We start from the raw sequence: 14,983 nt of genomic DNA, 5'->3' as shown, positions 1-14,983 counted from the left end.
GGCGGAAATACCTTGTTGATGCCAGAGGTCAGAGGAGAATGGCCAGACTGGTTCGAGCTTATAGAAGTGCAACAGTGACTCAAATAACCACCCGTTACAACCAAGGTGGGCAGAAGAGCATCTCTGAACGCACAGTACGTCAAACTGTGAGGCAGATGGGCTACAGCAGCAGAAGACCACACCAGGTGCCACTCCTTTCAGCTAAGAACAGGAAACTGAGGCTACAATTTGCACAAGCTCATCGAAATTGGACAACAGAAGATTGGAAAAACGTTGCCTGGTCTGATGAGTCTCGATTTCTGCTGCGACATTCGGATGGTAGGGTCAGAATTTGGCGTCTACAACATGAAAGCATGGATCCATCCTGCCTTGTATCAACGGTTCAGGCTGGTGGTGGTGGTGTCATGGTGTGGGGAATATTTTCTTGGCACTCTTTGGGCCCCTTGGTACCAATTGAGCATCGTTGCAACGCCACAGCCTACCTGAGTATTGTTGCTGACCATGTCCATCCCTTTATGACCACAATGTACCCAACTTCTGATGGCTACTTTCAGCAGGATAATGCCCCATTTCATAAAGCTGGAGCAGGAGCAGCAAAAATGCTGGCGCTGCTTCATTTTTTTTGACTTTGCATTTTTGAGCAGTCAAAAAGTGGGTCTTCCCCATCATTCCTTTGCCTGTAACAATGGCAGCTATATATGCTTTTATAAGTGGGTAAAAAGTAGCTTTAATATGTTTAATATATGTGAGAAAGTCCACCTGAAAACTTCATCTGTGCAGTCAGTTCATCCACAGTGTGACCCTGCCTTCAAATATTGTTTGTCTGTCCGAGTAACTCAGACCCCCGTACACCGGCGATGCCATTGTCATTGGGAATCCCGTTGAACAGCGGCCTCTGGCCTGGTCGCCTCTATGCAGTTTTACGCTCCTGTTAGCAGCGACTGGAAAGCGTTTCTACATTCAAGTAATCCAAACTGCAGGCACCAGAATTTTACAATTAAACATATTTTGCCGGGAGGATTGTACATTTTAAGATAATTTAGGAGTTAATAAACTGTTTCAGAGGAGTGATCATAGTTCTCTGCATCAATAGAGCTGTGTCTGTCTCCCTACCAGCAAAAGTTCAGTTTTTCCTACTCCAGCTGCTGCTTTTGTAGCATGTTGCGCCTCAGATGCTCAGAAGCTCATGACGCGCTGCTTCAGCTGCTCAGACGCCCTGCTCCTGCTGCTTGCTGCTCTTCAACCATCGACTTTGCATGTAAACTAGTTGCTTCTGCTGCATCTGCTGCCTGCGGTCTGAATGTAGCATAAGTACACAGCTGACCCTTTTTTTGAAGTTGTCTTTGACATTTAAGATTAGCATGGTTAGCTCGGCAATAATTACTGGTCTCTGTGCGTGGCAAGGAGAAAGCATATTTTTAACTACAACTCTAAAAAAGCAAATATTACCAACTACAACACATTCAAAGCCTTAGAAGGCGTTTAGGCTCCTTACTATCTACTGTAAATCTTGCTTAATCACGCTCCCTGCTCAGCTAGATTTGCAGACATGTCAGGACATGTTTTACAAAATACATTTACCTTTTAAACTACTTGTCACGCCTTCTGAGCTTCCTCTGATTTCATTTTAGACATGCAGTTGATCCTTAGAATAAATAAATTTTTAAATAATACTCTTCACTCAGTAACTACATTCAAACTGAAGAGTGCTGCCAAAGAAAACTAATATCGCTTCAGTAGGATGCACTCACATATACAATATGCAGTTCACCACTAAGAAACGTCTTGTTATTCCAAATATACTTGAAGTTATTTTCCGGGTCATTGCTTTATGTTATAAAAATGGCAGAAAATCTCTAGTAGCATAAGTTATTCACAGGGAATAATGCAGGAAAAACCAGTAGCGGTCTCGATGTCTGATCAAGATACTAAAGTTTGGTCGGTTATAGAGAAAGCTCTCTCCAAAAATGCTCAAGGTAATTTCAGCTATAAATATACTCTAATTTACCACATCACCGTAATAACTTCACATCTCAGCAAAAAGTGTCAAAGAGTTTGAAAACCAAGGAAACAGCTCAGTTCAATTTGTTAAGATCCTTCAACGTTTAGTAGTTTCCCATCTTCAGCTTTGCAGAGTAACACAAATTTATTTGTTATCAAATTATTTAAAAAAATAAAATCCTTAAAAATCTTAACATTATGTAAGATTTTACTAAGTAGGCAAATTACAGCCTATAATTGATTTTTGAAAAGGTTAATGGAATTTTATTTCATTTTCTTTGCATGCAAGTGTTCATTAAGTTTATTAATGCACTAATCAAACACTAAAAGTAGAACATTTAACATTTAGAAAAGAAGGATTAAGGTTTGCTATTTATAGAGGGAGAGTTGTCAAATATTTCCATTTCTCAGCAAAAAAAAAAAAAACTAGTTTTTTTTATAAGTTTGACTTTAATAATCCAATAAAAACTGAGAAAGTGCTATTTCTGTTTTGTGGTAGTAGTTTCAATCTATTTTACAATTCTGCACAGTATTTCCTTTATTTAGATTCCAAGTAAAAGCAGCTCCATTCAGCCATTCTTTGGGTTATAAAGCATAACGGGTAAGCACAATTCTTTCCTTATTCTTGCTCATCCTTCTATACGCAGTATCAAAGTAGTAAACCATGGCAGGCAGTGTGGGTTAGTTAAAAGCAGCAGTACACATGATTCCAAGTAATTTCCAGCACATGTGCGTAAGTATGAGTAGAAATGCCAGAGGGAGGCCACAGGAGATGCCTGTACTTGGACACTCCTTGTTCCCAACAAAACCAGGACCAATGAGGGAGGTAAGAAGCTGGCTTTGCTGCAAAGAATGCACCTATCCTTTTTCTCAAGTAGTGACGGCCAGAAGGAAACAGCTGAGGCAGATAATTCCTCTTATTTCTGCCACACCCTTCAAGGAAGTGTGCATGCATGCAATCGTTCTGATCATTCATGCTTGTGAGCTTGTCAATCTGCAGAAGACGGGAGCTGGCACCAACAATAAAGGTTTGCACGGCAATTTGTGTTGCAGAAACATAGGCAGAAAGCCTCACACTGCGAGGGCAGGCTATGTCCTGGCAGGACAATGATCCCAGATGACTGGGGATGCATGGTGCCAGCTGCTAACCCACACATGCACCCTAGCTGGAATTCAAACAATCCCAAAGCTTCTCAATGGAATTCCACAGAGCAAGAGGAAGATGGATCAATCACAGATAGAGAGGGGCAGTAAACTGCAAACACTGAGACAAGAAGGGACAGTAAAGAGACAAGAAGGCAGAGGGGAGGGAGGCTATTGGCAGAGCAGGATTTGAAAATAACTCCAGCCAGCTCCCTCGGCTGTTTGCCCCCCTTCGACCGCTCTGGCAGTCTGTGAGATAATCTACACTTCCAAAGATGGCAGCTTCGTTAGGTTACAGCTGCTGAATGCTCTTTTGGGAATCGTGTTGTCATTGGCTCCACTGACAGTTCCAGTGGAGTCCTATTAGCAGGACGGATGCAGAGGGTTCTGCTGAATGCAAGAAAGATGATTTGATTTTTATTTTAGATTTAAAATGGTTGTTTTGAGAGACCAAGGGGCTGGGTGAGAGGCACCTGCAAAATTACTTATGTAATTACATGTGCAAGTTAAATTCAAAGGTTTTTATTTTTTATGCAAACATTGAATAAATATATAAGCATATAAATATAAAAAATAATAAAGAAGCCCTTTTTGTCACTGTAGTGCCATGTACAGACCATTTGCTGCACCACACATTTTAGCTGTGGACCTAAAACCACTAAGATAAAAGCATTCTATTAATGCAATATATATAGTAAAATATCAGAAGTAGAACCTGAAAACTACTCCTGATCCATTTAGTTTGAATCACATTTATGATTTTCCTGCACAAATTGGCAACTTTTGCTTAAAAATACAACCTTGTCCTGAAAACAATAGCTTAGTCTTTTTTTTTCTTCTTTTAATTCTCTAAAAGTCTACCAAGTCTAACTCATTTCAAAGCCATCACCTTTGTCCAACCAGCCTCTAATGGAAAAACTAAGAGACATTTCATTGATCAATTTATGAAGGTGTGAGAAATACAGAGGGTTTTTTTTTATTATGATCAACAAACCATCCTTTACAGGAAAAACACTTCACAGACTGAGTCACTTCACTGCAGCCCGAAATTATAGCTTACTCACTCATTCAGACGGCTGCTTCAAAATCAACAGACACTCGTGTTTGTGTCTAGTTTAGGTTGCATCTTCTTCCGTAACAACAGAACATAATCTTTCCAAATGCTCATTTTTGTTATTTTTTCTGTTAACATCAATTAAGTATTTTGAAGCACCCTAGGCTGGAAGCACGCTGTACGTTTTTTATTTATTTTTGCCTAATTTAACCCCTGGTTCCCAGCCGCACTAGTTGGGGTCAGAAAAGCAAGTCAGCGCTGAGTCGGAGGTTAATCCTGGGTCTGCAAACGTGGGAGGAAAACCACGCCGACCCAATCTCAGTCGCTTTTAAACAAACATCTTTCATTTAGTTTCTTTCTTTTTTCAGATGGATGGATAGACTCGTTTTTGATAAACAGACTGACGGATTGAGGATGGATCCAAAAAGGACTCATGGGTTGATAGATTGATGAACGGATAGAAGAAACCTGTATCTCTCCCTTATCATTTAAAAAAATGTGCAAACTATTACAGAATAATCCAGCCAGTCTCTTAAGAAAGATCTAAAAATACGCTCCAAAACTGCAGATTTGTGCAGGAAGAAAGAGGGAACCAAAGTAAAGCAGCATTGTCACATATCCTCATTCATATCTGAATGATAAATGCTTGTTGCCGCTACACGAGGACGTCGCTCAATTTGCATCTCTTAACTTGTCTGGCAAGATGTAACACCCCACCTCCCCCGATCCTCACCCTCATTTTCATCCTAACAAGAATCTGAAACCAGCTGCCAACCCCAACAGCACCTGAATTCATCTCCCTCTTCTTTACACACCAGGCTGTCGAAGAGAAATCGTTTTGCCCTCTGCAATCAAGTGCTAAAGTAATAAGCCATTTCTTTTCTTGATGTCGTTGATAATATGAACTACTGTGCACTAAACGGCCATCGGAACAGCAAATTTAGTGAAAACAACAGACCTTGCTAGCCTAATGGGGTGATTGTGCAAGACTTGGGCTGCAGCAGAAGGCAGAAAGAAAAAACCCTCAAAATAACAAAAGAAACTAAAAAAACATGGTCAGGAATTGTAGGAAGAGCTCGAGTGCTGTAATTCCAAGAACTGTTTTTCCACTGCTTATGTTCCATCTACTATTTTTAAGTAGAAGATAAATAAACCCCCCCGCCCCCAAATTCCTTTATCTTATTTTGTGTTTTGAGATATATCAGCCTTATGTCTTTTTAGGCAAAAAAAATGTCTTTGGTTTAAGTCAAACATTGTTTGAACTAAGTCTGCCAGGGGTATTAGTACTTTAGGGCTTCAATAAAAAGTTACAAAAGTACATCTATATGTGACCTATTGAAATATAACTCATCAAGTTTTATACTTGAAAGGTAAAAATGTTTTTAGAGCTAAAGAAGCATGGTTTTCTTCTATTTTTAGGTTTTAAAAATCAACCTGCAAATTTCTTAGAAAGAATAAAAGCATTTTCTAGGCTAAACAAAGATAAAATATTTGTTTTGTGGCTTAATACAAAAAACAGCAGCAAAATGTTATTTTAAAAAGCACCAACTTAACCAACTTAGAGTTTTTATTTGAATTGCAAAAGCTTTTGAAAACCCTGAATCAATTGCTCTTCAACGTTAGATTTGGTCTTCTACTTTATGTTAGTCTATCACATATGATGTTGATGAAGGTTCTCAGTCATCCAGGTCATAGTCATTCCGTAAAAATTCAAAAAATATCCACTGGACTTGGTTTTCAAGATTTGAAGACGTTTCGCCACCTCTCCAGGAAGCTTTCTCAATTCAAATGAGTTTCAAATGAAATGAGTTTCAAATCAAATGAAGCTTTCTCAATTCAAATGAGTTTCAAATGAAATGAGTTTCAAATCAAATGAAGCTTTCTCAATTCATTTGAATTGAGAAAGCTTCCTGGAGAGGTGGCGAAACGTCTTCAAATCTTGAAAACCAAGTCCAGTGGATATTTTTTGAATTTTTACGGAATCACATATGATGTCATCAAAATGAATAGTTTATAGTTGCAGTGTGACAAAAATCAGAAAAAAGTTCAAGAGGTGCGCATTGTTGTTTTCGTCAACGATGAGGATGACATAATAACCTTATTGACGCTCCTTTTTTCCCATGACGATCAGAACTGATGAGCTAAACATTGATCTTTGTTGACGAAAACGTGAGACAAACTGCGAGACAAACTGCTCTTCCAGCTGTGCTTGTGCAGAAATGCGTCTTAGCTCAGAGTCTGCGCTTCTCTCCCTCCACGCTGATGGTTCGCTTTCCGCAGTGTGGCTCTTCCTGCTCTCGCTACAAAATAAACTATATGTGGCTGATCATCCTCCGCCAAGCGTAAAAATCCCTCAGTCTAACTATCAAGATTTTATTTCTACTAGCTCACAAGAGGTGATACTAAAACTTCTTTAATTTCTAACAAAACAGAATCCCTATGTTATATCCAAACCAAATATTTCTATGCATATTGTTTATTTTTGGATAAAGAGCCAGATGAAAAGGTGCATAAATCACTAAATATTTCTTTCTCATAGTTCTAGTTTCTATCTATTCAAATATGATATAAATGTTTCCTTTAATTGTCATTAAAACATTTTCCTTGTTTGCATTCAATATTTCATTAAACATTAATTTCAAAAAAAGTTTATTGGAATTTCATAAATCACAGATTTTTACCCAGCAATTGTAGTATCTAGGTTAGAGCTGTCAGTCTGGTAAAGAATCTGATGTTATTCAAGATTTTAAATTTTTTGTTAACTTTTGTAAACTTTTTTAGACCAAAACTAAAACCGACTAAAACTATCACATAATTTAATTACTAAAAATGTGAATAAGACAAATAATAGTAGTCCATGATGGGAATGCAGTCAGGAGGAGAAGTTACTCATAGGTTTTGGATAAGCTGGACACCACGACTTATCGGTAACCCACCCTTAATGTATGTCAACGATCAGATAACTTACCCGTAACTTATTATCCATGTATGGCATACACTGGCGTACGTTAGGGAATTTTAAGCATGTTCAAAATTTCTAGACAAATTCGCCGTATGTCGACGTGTGCCAGCATGTTTCAGCGTGCTCATAACTTATGCAAAACCTACCCATAACTTATCCAACGAATGCCAGCGGTTTTGCCAAATTTTCCATAGGTCAGGCATACGCTGCTTTAAATCGTCAAGGTGTGTCAAAAACAACACTGGAGTTATGCACACTTTTTAAAAATCTACAGTTTTTTGCTGTCAGCTTATCTGACATAGTGTCACTATCCACTCTTCTTTTGCAGCAAGCCTAAAGCTTTGTATTCTACCTTCCATTGACAGAAGAGATGAGGCGCTCAGCTGATAGCATTGAATCTTGAAGTTATTTCCCATTGGTGAAAAGCAAAGACACAAGGAAGACGTTTAAAAAGAGAAGTTACCCCTTCTATTTAGTCAGAAAATACTTTAAAACAGCAGTGAAACTGTCATTCAGGTGAGCCATGAGGTAACTCATAAATCTGCTGAACACAAATCAGCCATTCAGCTATGGAGACTTCGGTTCAATGTGCATGTTTTCCTTCTGTGGTACTAAAACTACATGTTGGCTTCCCAAAAACTTAGAAAGCCTTGAATGAACAAATGGGGCCTGCTGCTTTTTAAGCCTCAAGAGGTTCCAAAACGGGAGATTGCAAAAGCAGATGGGAGCAGCTTGATGTAAAGCTCTTGTGAAGACAGTTTTATCCGAGTCATAACTATGGCAGAACCTCTACTGATTTATATATAAAAAAAAAAAAAACTAAAATAAATTTAGAAATAACATAAAAAAAACAATCGCACAACAGATTCATCTTTGAGCAACAGTCTTCAGAGTACGGTATGTGCACATTTTCCAGATTCAAATTTCCTGTTTTTTTTTTATTAACATTTAATAGTATCATTGTTCAAGAGTCATCGTTCTACTTCCGTCACCAACGATTGTCTACTATTTCAGCCGAACTGCAACCCACTGGCCTCTCTTCGGCTGCTGTCGTTCTCCAGCCTCCATTCAACCACCAGTGTCAGAGGGGGAAAGAAGTCTCTAACAAAATTCAGCACCTACACCCTCTGCCGGGGTTTGAGCGCCAAAGACTGGCATTTCCTTATCTCAATAAATCTTTTTATTTGCAGTCTTCTTTTTCTCTCAAGGTTGAAAATGTAACTTGAAATATAAAACTGTGTAAAATCTGCACAATACTTATCCAGCACCATATAGTAAGCATCTCATATAGAGAACGAAAAATAAGTAAAGTTTCTGAACCGCATTTGGTTCATGTTTTTCATAATAATCCAGGCCTGGAAAGTAATACAATCTTCCATACAAAATTCCAGGTTCTTTTTTTTAAAGACTGTGTGGGAATCCTGCATCTTTGACCTGACAATTGAAGCATAATGCAAAGTATGGAAAAGTAAAAGGTTCCCGGGAAAAAAAACAAAAAAACATTCAAGAAGGCAAAAATGTAAAAAAAAAAGACCAGTTTAAGTTACCTCATGTAGATAAAGGAAAAAAGATAGTTTTTTACATTACAGCTACATGGCAACAATAAAAACTAAGGCTGCAATTAACGATTATTTTGCAAATCGATTATTTTAAAAAGGTTCCTTATAGAAGACTTTTTGCAAAATCAAATAAGATGAAGCTAAAACTTTTCAACTTGAGGAGTTCTGGATAGAGCATATTCACAGACAAATAGGTTTTTGTTATCTTAAATTAACATGTTAATATTTTTAAACAATTTCGATATAATTACTGCTCTAAGTGGGTTCCTCTATCAGCTAAAGGCATGTTTTAGAGTCTCTATATTCCAGTAAACAATTAATCAATTACTAAATTAGTTGATGATTATTTATCAGGATAATTAATATATATAATTATACAATAATTGTCTCAGCCCTAATAAAGACAAGCAAGTCTGTACTATTTGGCCCTTATCCATTTTTTTTTTTTTTTTTTGATGAAGCCAATGAAGCTGATTATAGCTGCATGTAGAATTTTATTTCAACCCTTTTTTTGTACTAGTGGCTCAGAGTTTAATTTTTTGGTGGTGTTTTTTCTCCAACAAAAAGTATTTAATGGAATTACAGCGGCAATTATGCTTGACTACTGTATAATCCGCATGGAAAATGAGCCATTCGTCACAACATATGCAGCATTTATACTGTATTGCATTTCCCCCCTTTCTGGCCGGATCTCGTGAACACATCAGGCATAAACCAAGCATTAGTGTCCTTACCATTCTGCACAATTTGGATGGAGCCCTTGTCGGATCAGGAAGTTTCTTATTTAGAGTTTTGCCAACTTCTGATCACTTCACTTGGAGAAATTTTCAGATATTTTAAAACTTTGGTCGAAGTAGTGCTTTAATTCTAGTCTACAGTTTGGCGGCAGAGCGCAGATTCAGCCTCCAGAACAGTATAAAAAACAAAAACAGTGAGTGTCCAAGGCAAAAGTCCCAAAAAAGATGACAAAATGCAACTTCAGACATTTAAATATGCACAAGTCATTGCACTATTCAGGTCCATGCAGAGCAGGAGGAAGCTGTGAGACCATGTGTTTAGGCCACAGCAGGTTATCCGTTTTTCTTTCAGTGCCATCCTTTTTTTCATAATATCTTTATATTGTTACCATGAACACATTCATAGTTTATTTTGTGACTACAGAGAAATTAATCTGAGGTTCTCTATTCAGCTTGTTCAGACTGAATATTTGGGCTGTAACTAATCATTTTGCTAATCGATTAAGCTGTCGATTATTTTTTTAAATAATCAACTAATAATCTAATAGCAAAAGGTTGCTTAAAGGAAAATTTTTATAGAATTTAAACCAGGTGAAACTAAAACTTTTGCACTTGAGGAGTTCTGGATAGAGAATATTGACGGACCCTAAAAATTCTGTAATAATTTCACAGTAACGTCATCTATGGCAAGCTGTTCTGATATTTAATAGTTTTACTGAAAAATCCTGTTTTAGAGTCTCTATACTCCAGTTCACAATAATATGGATTTGCTAAATTAGTTGACAGTTATTTCAGTAATCCGTTACCGTAATTCGATTAATAATTTCAGCCCAACTGGATATTAATTGAAATAATGAAAATAAATGCTTCAGAAAGTCCAATTATCAGAAATAATAGTGATAAAGATTTTAAAAAGTGAGATGGAAATCCCCTGACCTTTTCAGTTAAATTGACAGACAAAAAAAGTCTAATGCTACCTCTGCTCAGGAGTCTTACTTTTAAAATGCTGTCATCGCTTTACAGGCTTTACAAGGGATTGCCTTGTTTCCCTACAAAACCGCTTACTGTTTTTCCAAGAATAAAATACTAAGGTGACAAGACATAGATCCACATCAATTAAATAATCTAATTACATTTAAGCAGAATGAAAATATCAAACTACCTCGTCGTCTTTAAGATACGCTTTAATCATACTGGGTGAGAATGTACAGGTGATTTAATTATATCTTTTTTATTAAAAAAATAAATAAAAAAAGTTTCCCTAAGCTGAATGAGTTGTAAATGATTGCATTAGATTGATTAATAATATGCAAACAAATCAATGGCAAACTTTCTATATAATAATAATAAGGCTGTTGATTTTAAGGCCTATAGAATTGTTCCTTTTATAACAGCCGGGATAAAAACATCACAGGAAAAGAAGTGACTGACTCGTACGTATCACTTAAATTTACTAAAAATAGTTTACCTAAAGACACAGAAGAAACTCCTAATGATTTTGCAGAACTTTTTCCTTCTTTAAGCATAAACCATTACCAAATATATTAAACAGACTATGGATCCCTGGCCTGTGAAGTCTCCCTTCAAATTAACTGATCAAAATACGCAACTGCACTCCCATGACTATACAGGGAAGAGGGTGGATTAATGGATCATGGTACCAACAAATTAAATCATACTAACTGCGACAAAAGGTCCTGTAAAAGAATATTTATTTAAAGCAATTAAAAATAGCTTTAGCTCTTCATCTAGTTTTATTTTTGATGCAATGTTCTCTATATTTTGTGCGCTTGGCGCCAGCTTTTAAATCAACGTCGAGTAGAAGGTGGGGCAAACTGCAACATATCAGCACTACGATTTGCTACTCTTCTTCTTTACTAGCCAGATTATCCATCCATCCATCCATCCATCCATCCATCCATCAACGTAATCGCCTATTCCCTAAAGGGGTCACGGGGGGGACTGAAGCCTATTGCAGTAGTCAACGGTCTTAAGGTGAGGTACATCCACTGATCTCCATTTATTCTCTGGATATGGATTGATTGACTTTATTGATCTCACCATAGACTAATGTACTCATTACATCAGCTCAAATAGTCAAAGAAGGATGTGCATAAGAAAAAAAACGTGCATGGGCTATATATGGAGAATTTGATGCTTTTTATATTTTCTCCGTTAAAGTGCTTGTCTGACGTCATCATCGGACATGCTCAGAGTAGTCCAGCAAATTATGATTAAACCATGTTTACCTGGATTTTAATTGTGTCTTTCTTTAGATTATGCACTATATATCATAAGGTTAACATGAATGGAAAAAATGAAACTTGAAAAGACTAGATTTATGCTCAAATACAAAGCAGAAAAAATGTGCTCCCGGAAGTAGCGTAGGATTCTATTTCCGACACAGATCGGGCACAGATGACCGATAAAACAGAAAGGATTTTAATTCATTTATTTTGTCATTATTCACCTTTAACACATTATAGTTTAGTATGGTTACTATTTTTAAGGAGGGAAAAATGTAATTACATTTTTTTTTTACAAATTAAAATCAAGGTAGACCCGGATGTATATCCGGTTGCACATTTACAAATGAGCCAATGGCACCGATCGTGCTTCCGGTACGGATCAGGTAGTGACACAGAGATCCAGAAAATAAATAGAGATCAGTGGGCACACCCTGGACGGTCCAACAGTCCATTGCAGGGCCACACAGAAACATGCAAAAACAATCACGCAAACTTACTCTTAAAATGTCCAATCAACCTAAAATGCATTTTTTTGGACTGTGGGAAGCGGGAGAACCCAGAGAGAACCAACACAGACACAGGGAGAACATGCAAACTCCACACAGAAAGGTCCTGGTTGTTAGGCGATGGGGCCAACCACCACACCAACGTGCTGCCCTCCAGCCGGAATAAATAACCACGAAGTGACTTACAAAGGCAAAAAAAAAAATTTTTTTAATTCCAGATTTCCAAATCAAGTTACTTTTTATTTGAAATAGCTCACACTGGAGGAGCTGCAGAAAACAAATCTATTTTTTGTATATTTTACTCATAACTACTCTTTGCAAAGCACTGATAATGTCTCTGCAGCTGTTTGGCCCTAAGGTGATCATTGGAAGCATTTTTTCCAGTGCCAGCACCATTTTGTTCTCTTTTAGATCTCTGCAAACAAAATCTGAAATGAAAGAAAAATCTGTAAAGATAGATTAGGCGGCTCAGGGGCCTCATGCACGGTACGACGTCAGCAAAGTGACAACCGAAACCCACTTCTGTTCTCAGGAAAGCCCCTGACCGACTCATTCATGTACAAAACATAAATAAAACGTGTGCATTATTCATCACAGGATGAGCTGGTTGCAACAAGACAGTTCCTCTGTGTAGGCGGGTGGACACTTGACTGCAGCTGATAAACAGGCCCTGACCATCTGGGACTTTCTCTCTCCTACCTGTACAACCCCCCCTCTAGGTTGCAGTCAGTGTTTTCTGTGTGCGCTCTGCATGTTGTGCAATAAACCAGCCTCACTTTGGACTTCTGGGAAAACACAGAGGGGAGGAAGACGGAAAAAAAAACTTGAGCAGCATTTACTGCAGCTGTTTCCCCCCCTAAGAGCTACATGCAAACTGTCTGCACTGAAGGTCCCATAGAGCTGAGAGTCTGGGGGCCTGTAGCTGCTGAAAGCTGTAAGAGTTTGGGGTCAAAGTGTGACAAGCATGCTGCACATCAGTGCACTCCCAGGTGTTTCACTCATATCCAGTATCCTGGAAAAACACAGCAGCTGACACCCTTTCCCTTGCAGACTTTTAACAGACTGTGCAGCTCTTCGGCTCTCCACCTCCTTAAAGCCAACTTTCTATTTATAGATCTTTTTTTCTATTTTGTCTTGAAGAATTGCAGGAAAAAAAAATCTGAACACTGACAGCTGCAGGTTGTGCCACTCTCCTGCAACAAAGCTGCACACTTTTGGCCCTGGGCATGACATAGCACTTAGGATTTACCTTGAGCAGTGGCATCAACTCGTGCGGAGTTGATTAAAAAGTGACTACTTGACTCCTTGTCTTTTCTCGTGACTATGCCCAACATCCCCTGGCTGTGCACTGCTATTAGCGTCAGTATGAGAGCACACAGCATCGTCTTACCAGGAACTGTGCAAAGGGGAAGATCTCAAACAGGAAATGCAACTGACCCTCCTAAGCCTTGTAACTTTAAAATGCACCGGCCGTGCTCGGGCTACAGCCGTGCACGTTGCAGTCCGTGCAGCTGTGATCGCATGAGGCTAGTTTTGCACATATCAGCTTCATGTTCTTACCTCCCTTTGGCTGAGGCATTTCCCCTCTGCTTTGATGAGGGGGAGGGGAAGCACAAAAGACTTTGCCTTCTTTCTCGCTTCCTCCCTCCATCGCCCTCGTACTGGAGCTTTAGCGGCTTGCTTTGCAACAAAGATGCAAAATACAAGCCTCGATCTTCATGCACTTGGAGGCTTGTTGGGTCCGAGGCGTGCGTGTCCGTGCACGGCGCGCGGGTACGGATGCACAGCCCGCGCGGTCGTCGGGAAAACGGATAATTTTGCAAATGCGCTGCAAAGAATTCTCCGCAGCACTTACATGATGAGCCAAGGCTGGCAGCTGAAAGCTCCTAACTTGGATCAGAGTGAGCCCCTGCGAGACGACGTTCTTCCTGCTTTGCGTCGAAAAGGATTATGGGAAATTGAGTCGAGAAAATAAAACGGCGCGAAGCTTTTAATGACACAACAATCAAGTTTTACTACAATCTAAAACAATCTTAACGCCCTAACATGTCTTAAAACAAAAGAAAAAAATCTAAATAACGATATTTAATTTCCATTTTTAAATTTGATTTTTTTTTTGAAAATAAAATATAGTTTATAAAAATAAAAACAAAAAATAAAAATTGAGCAACAGTTTTAAATTATATGATATTTACTGCTTAAAATTTACATTCATAACTATCTATATATCTTCACTCTTGAGATTAGAGAAAAACGAAATTGAAAATGTGAAAATGTCACCCTTTAAAGGGACACTATGCAACATTTTTCAGTTAATTAATGTGTTCCATAGCGTTTTGGATGATTAAATGAGTCATTTCAGGTTGAACAAAGGTATTCTCGGCCGCCCTGGTGGTCTGTGGGGGAAATACCGCACTTGCAACTGCAGGAGCACCGACCCGCACCCACAGGCTCAGAAGTCTTGTGAGAGTCAGTCTTGCTTTACGGCGAGAACTGCTACACGCCCCCAGTTAAAAGCATTCTCGTTGCTAGCACAGTGGCGATCTTTGTGCAGTTATGCTACGTTCACGCAGCAAAAGCAGCAAAATCGCGTCTGCTGCTTCCTTTTTGCTGCTTGTACCAGTTAGTTCTGACGCGAGGCTGAAGCAGCTTTGCTGCTCCGGCTGTGTCTGAGGCATGTTGGGCGGAGCTTCACTATCCTTTCTCTGCCTTGCAGCTATATTTGCTGTGATCAGTGGGAATAAAGTAGTTTTAATATGTGTTTAAGTGAGA

The 14,983-nt window shown here is 38.6% G+C and overlaps 1 protein-coding gene across 1 annotated transcript in view; it reads right to left on the bottom strand.

Annotated features, from left to right (window-relative positions):
• The window catches only part of map2k6 (mitogen-activated protein kinase kinase 6), a 46,301-nt gene extending 32,153 nt beyond the window's left edge, over positions 1 to 14,148 (bottom strand). The window contains exon 1 of the mRNA XM_038274129.1: positions 13,772 to 14,148. Within this exon, the coding sequence (XP_038130057.1) occupies positions 13,772 to 13,862 (91 nt within the window). The 5' untranslated portion in view covers positions 13,863 to 14,148. The remainder of the gene's footprint in view (positions 1 to 13,771) is intronic.
• Between the last annotated feature and the right edge of the window lie 835 nt (positions 14,149 to 14,983).

The sequence above is a fragment of the Cyprinodon tularosa genome, unplaced genomic scaffold, assembly GCF_016077235.1.
Source record: "Cyprinodon tularosa strain WSP-4 unplaced genomic scaffold, ASM1607723v1 ctg90, whole genome shotgun sequence".
NCBI classification, from domain to species: domain Eukaryota; kingdom Metazoa; phylum Chordata; class Actinopteri; order Cyprinodontiformes; family Cyprinodontidae; genus Cyprinodon; species Cyprinodon tularosa.
Note: the sequence above shows the minus strand (reverse complement) of the source record. Positions and strands in the feature narration are given on the sequence as shown.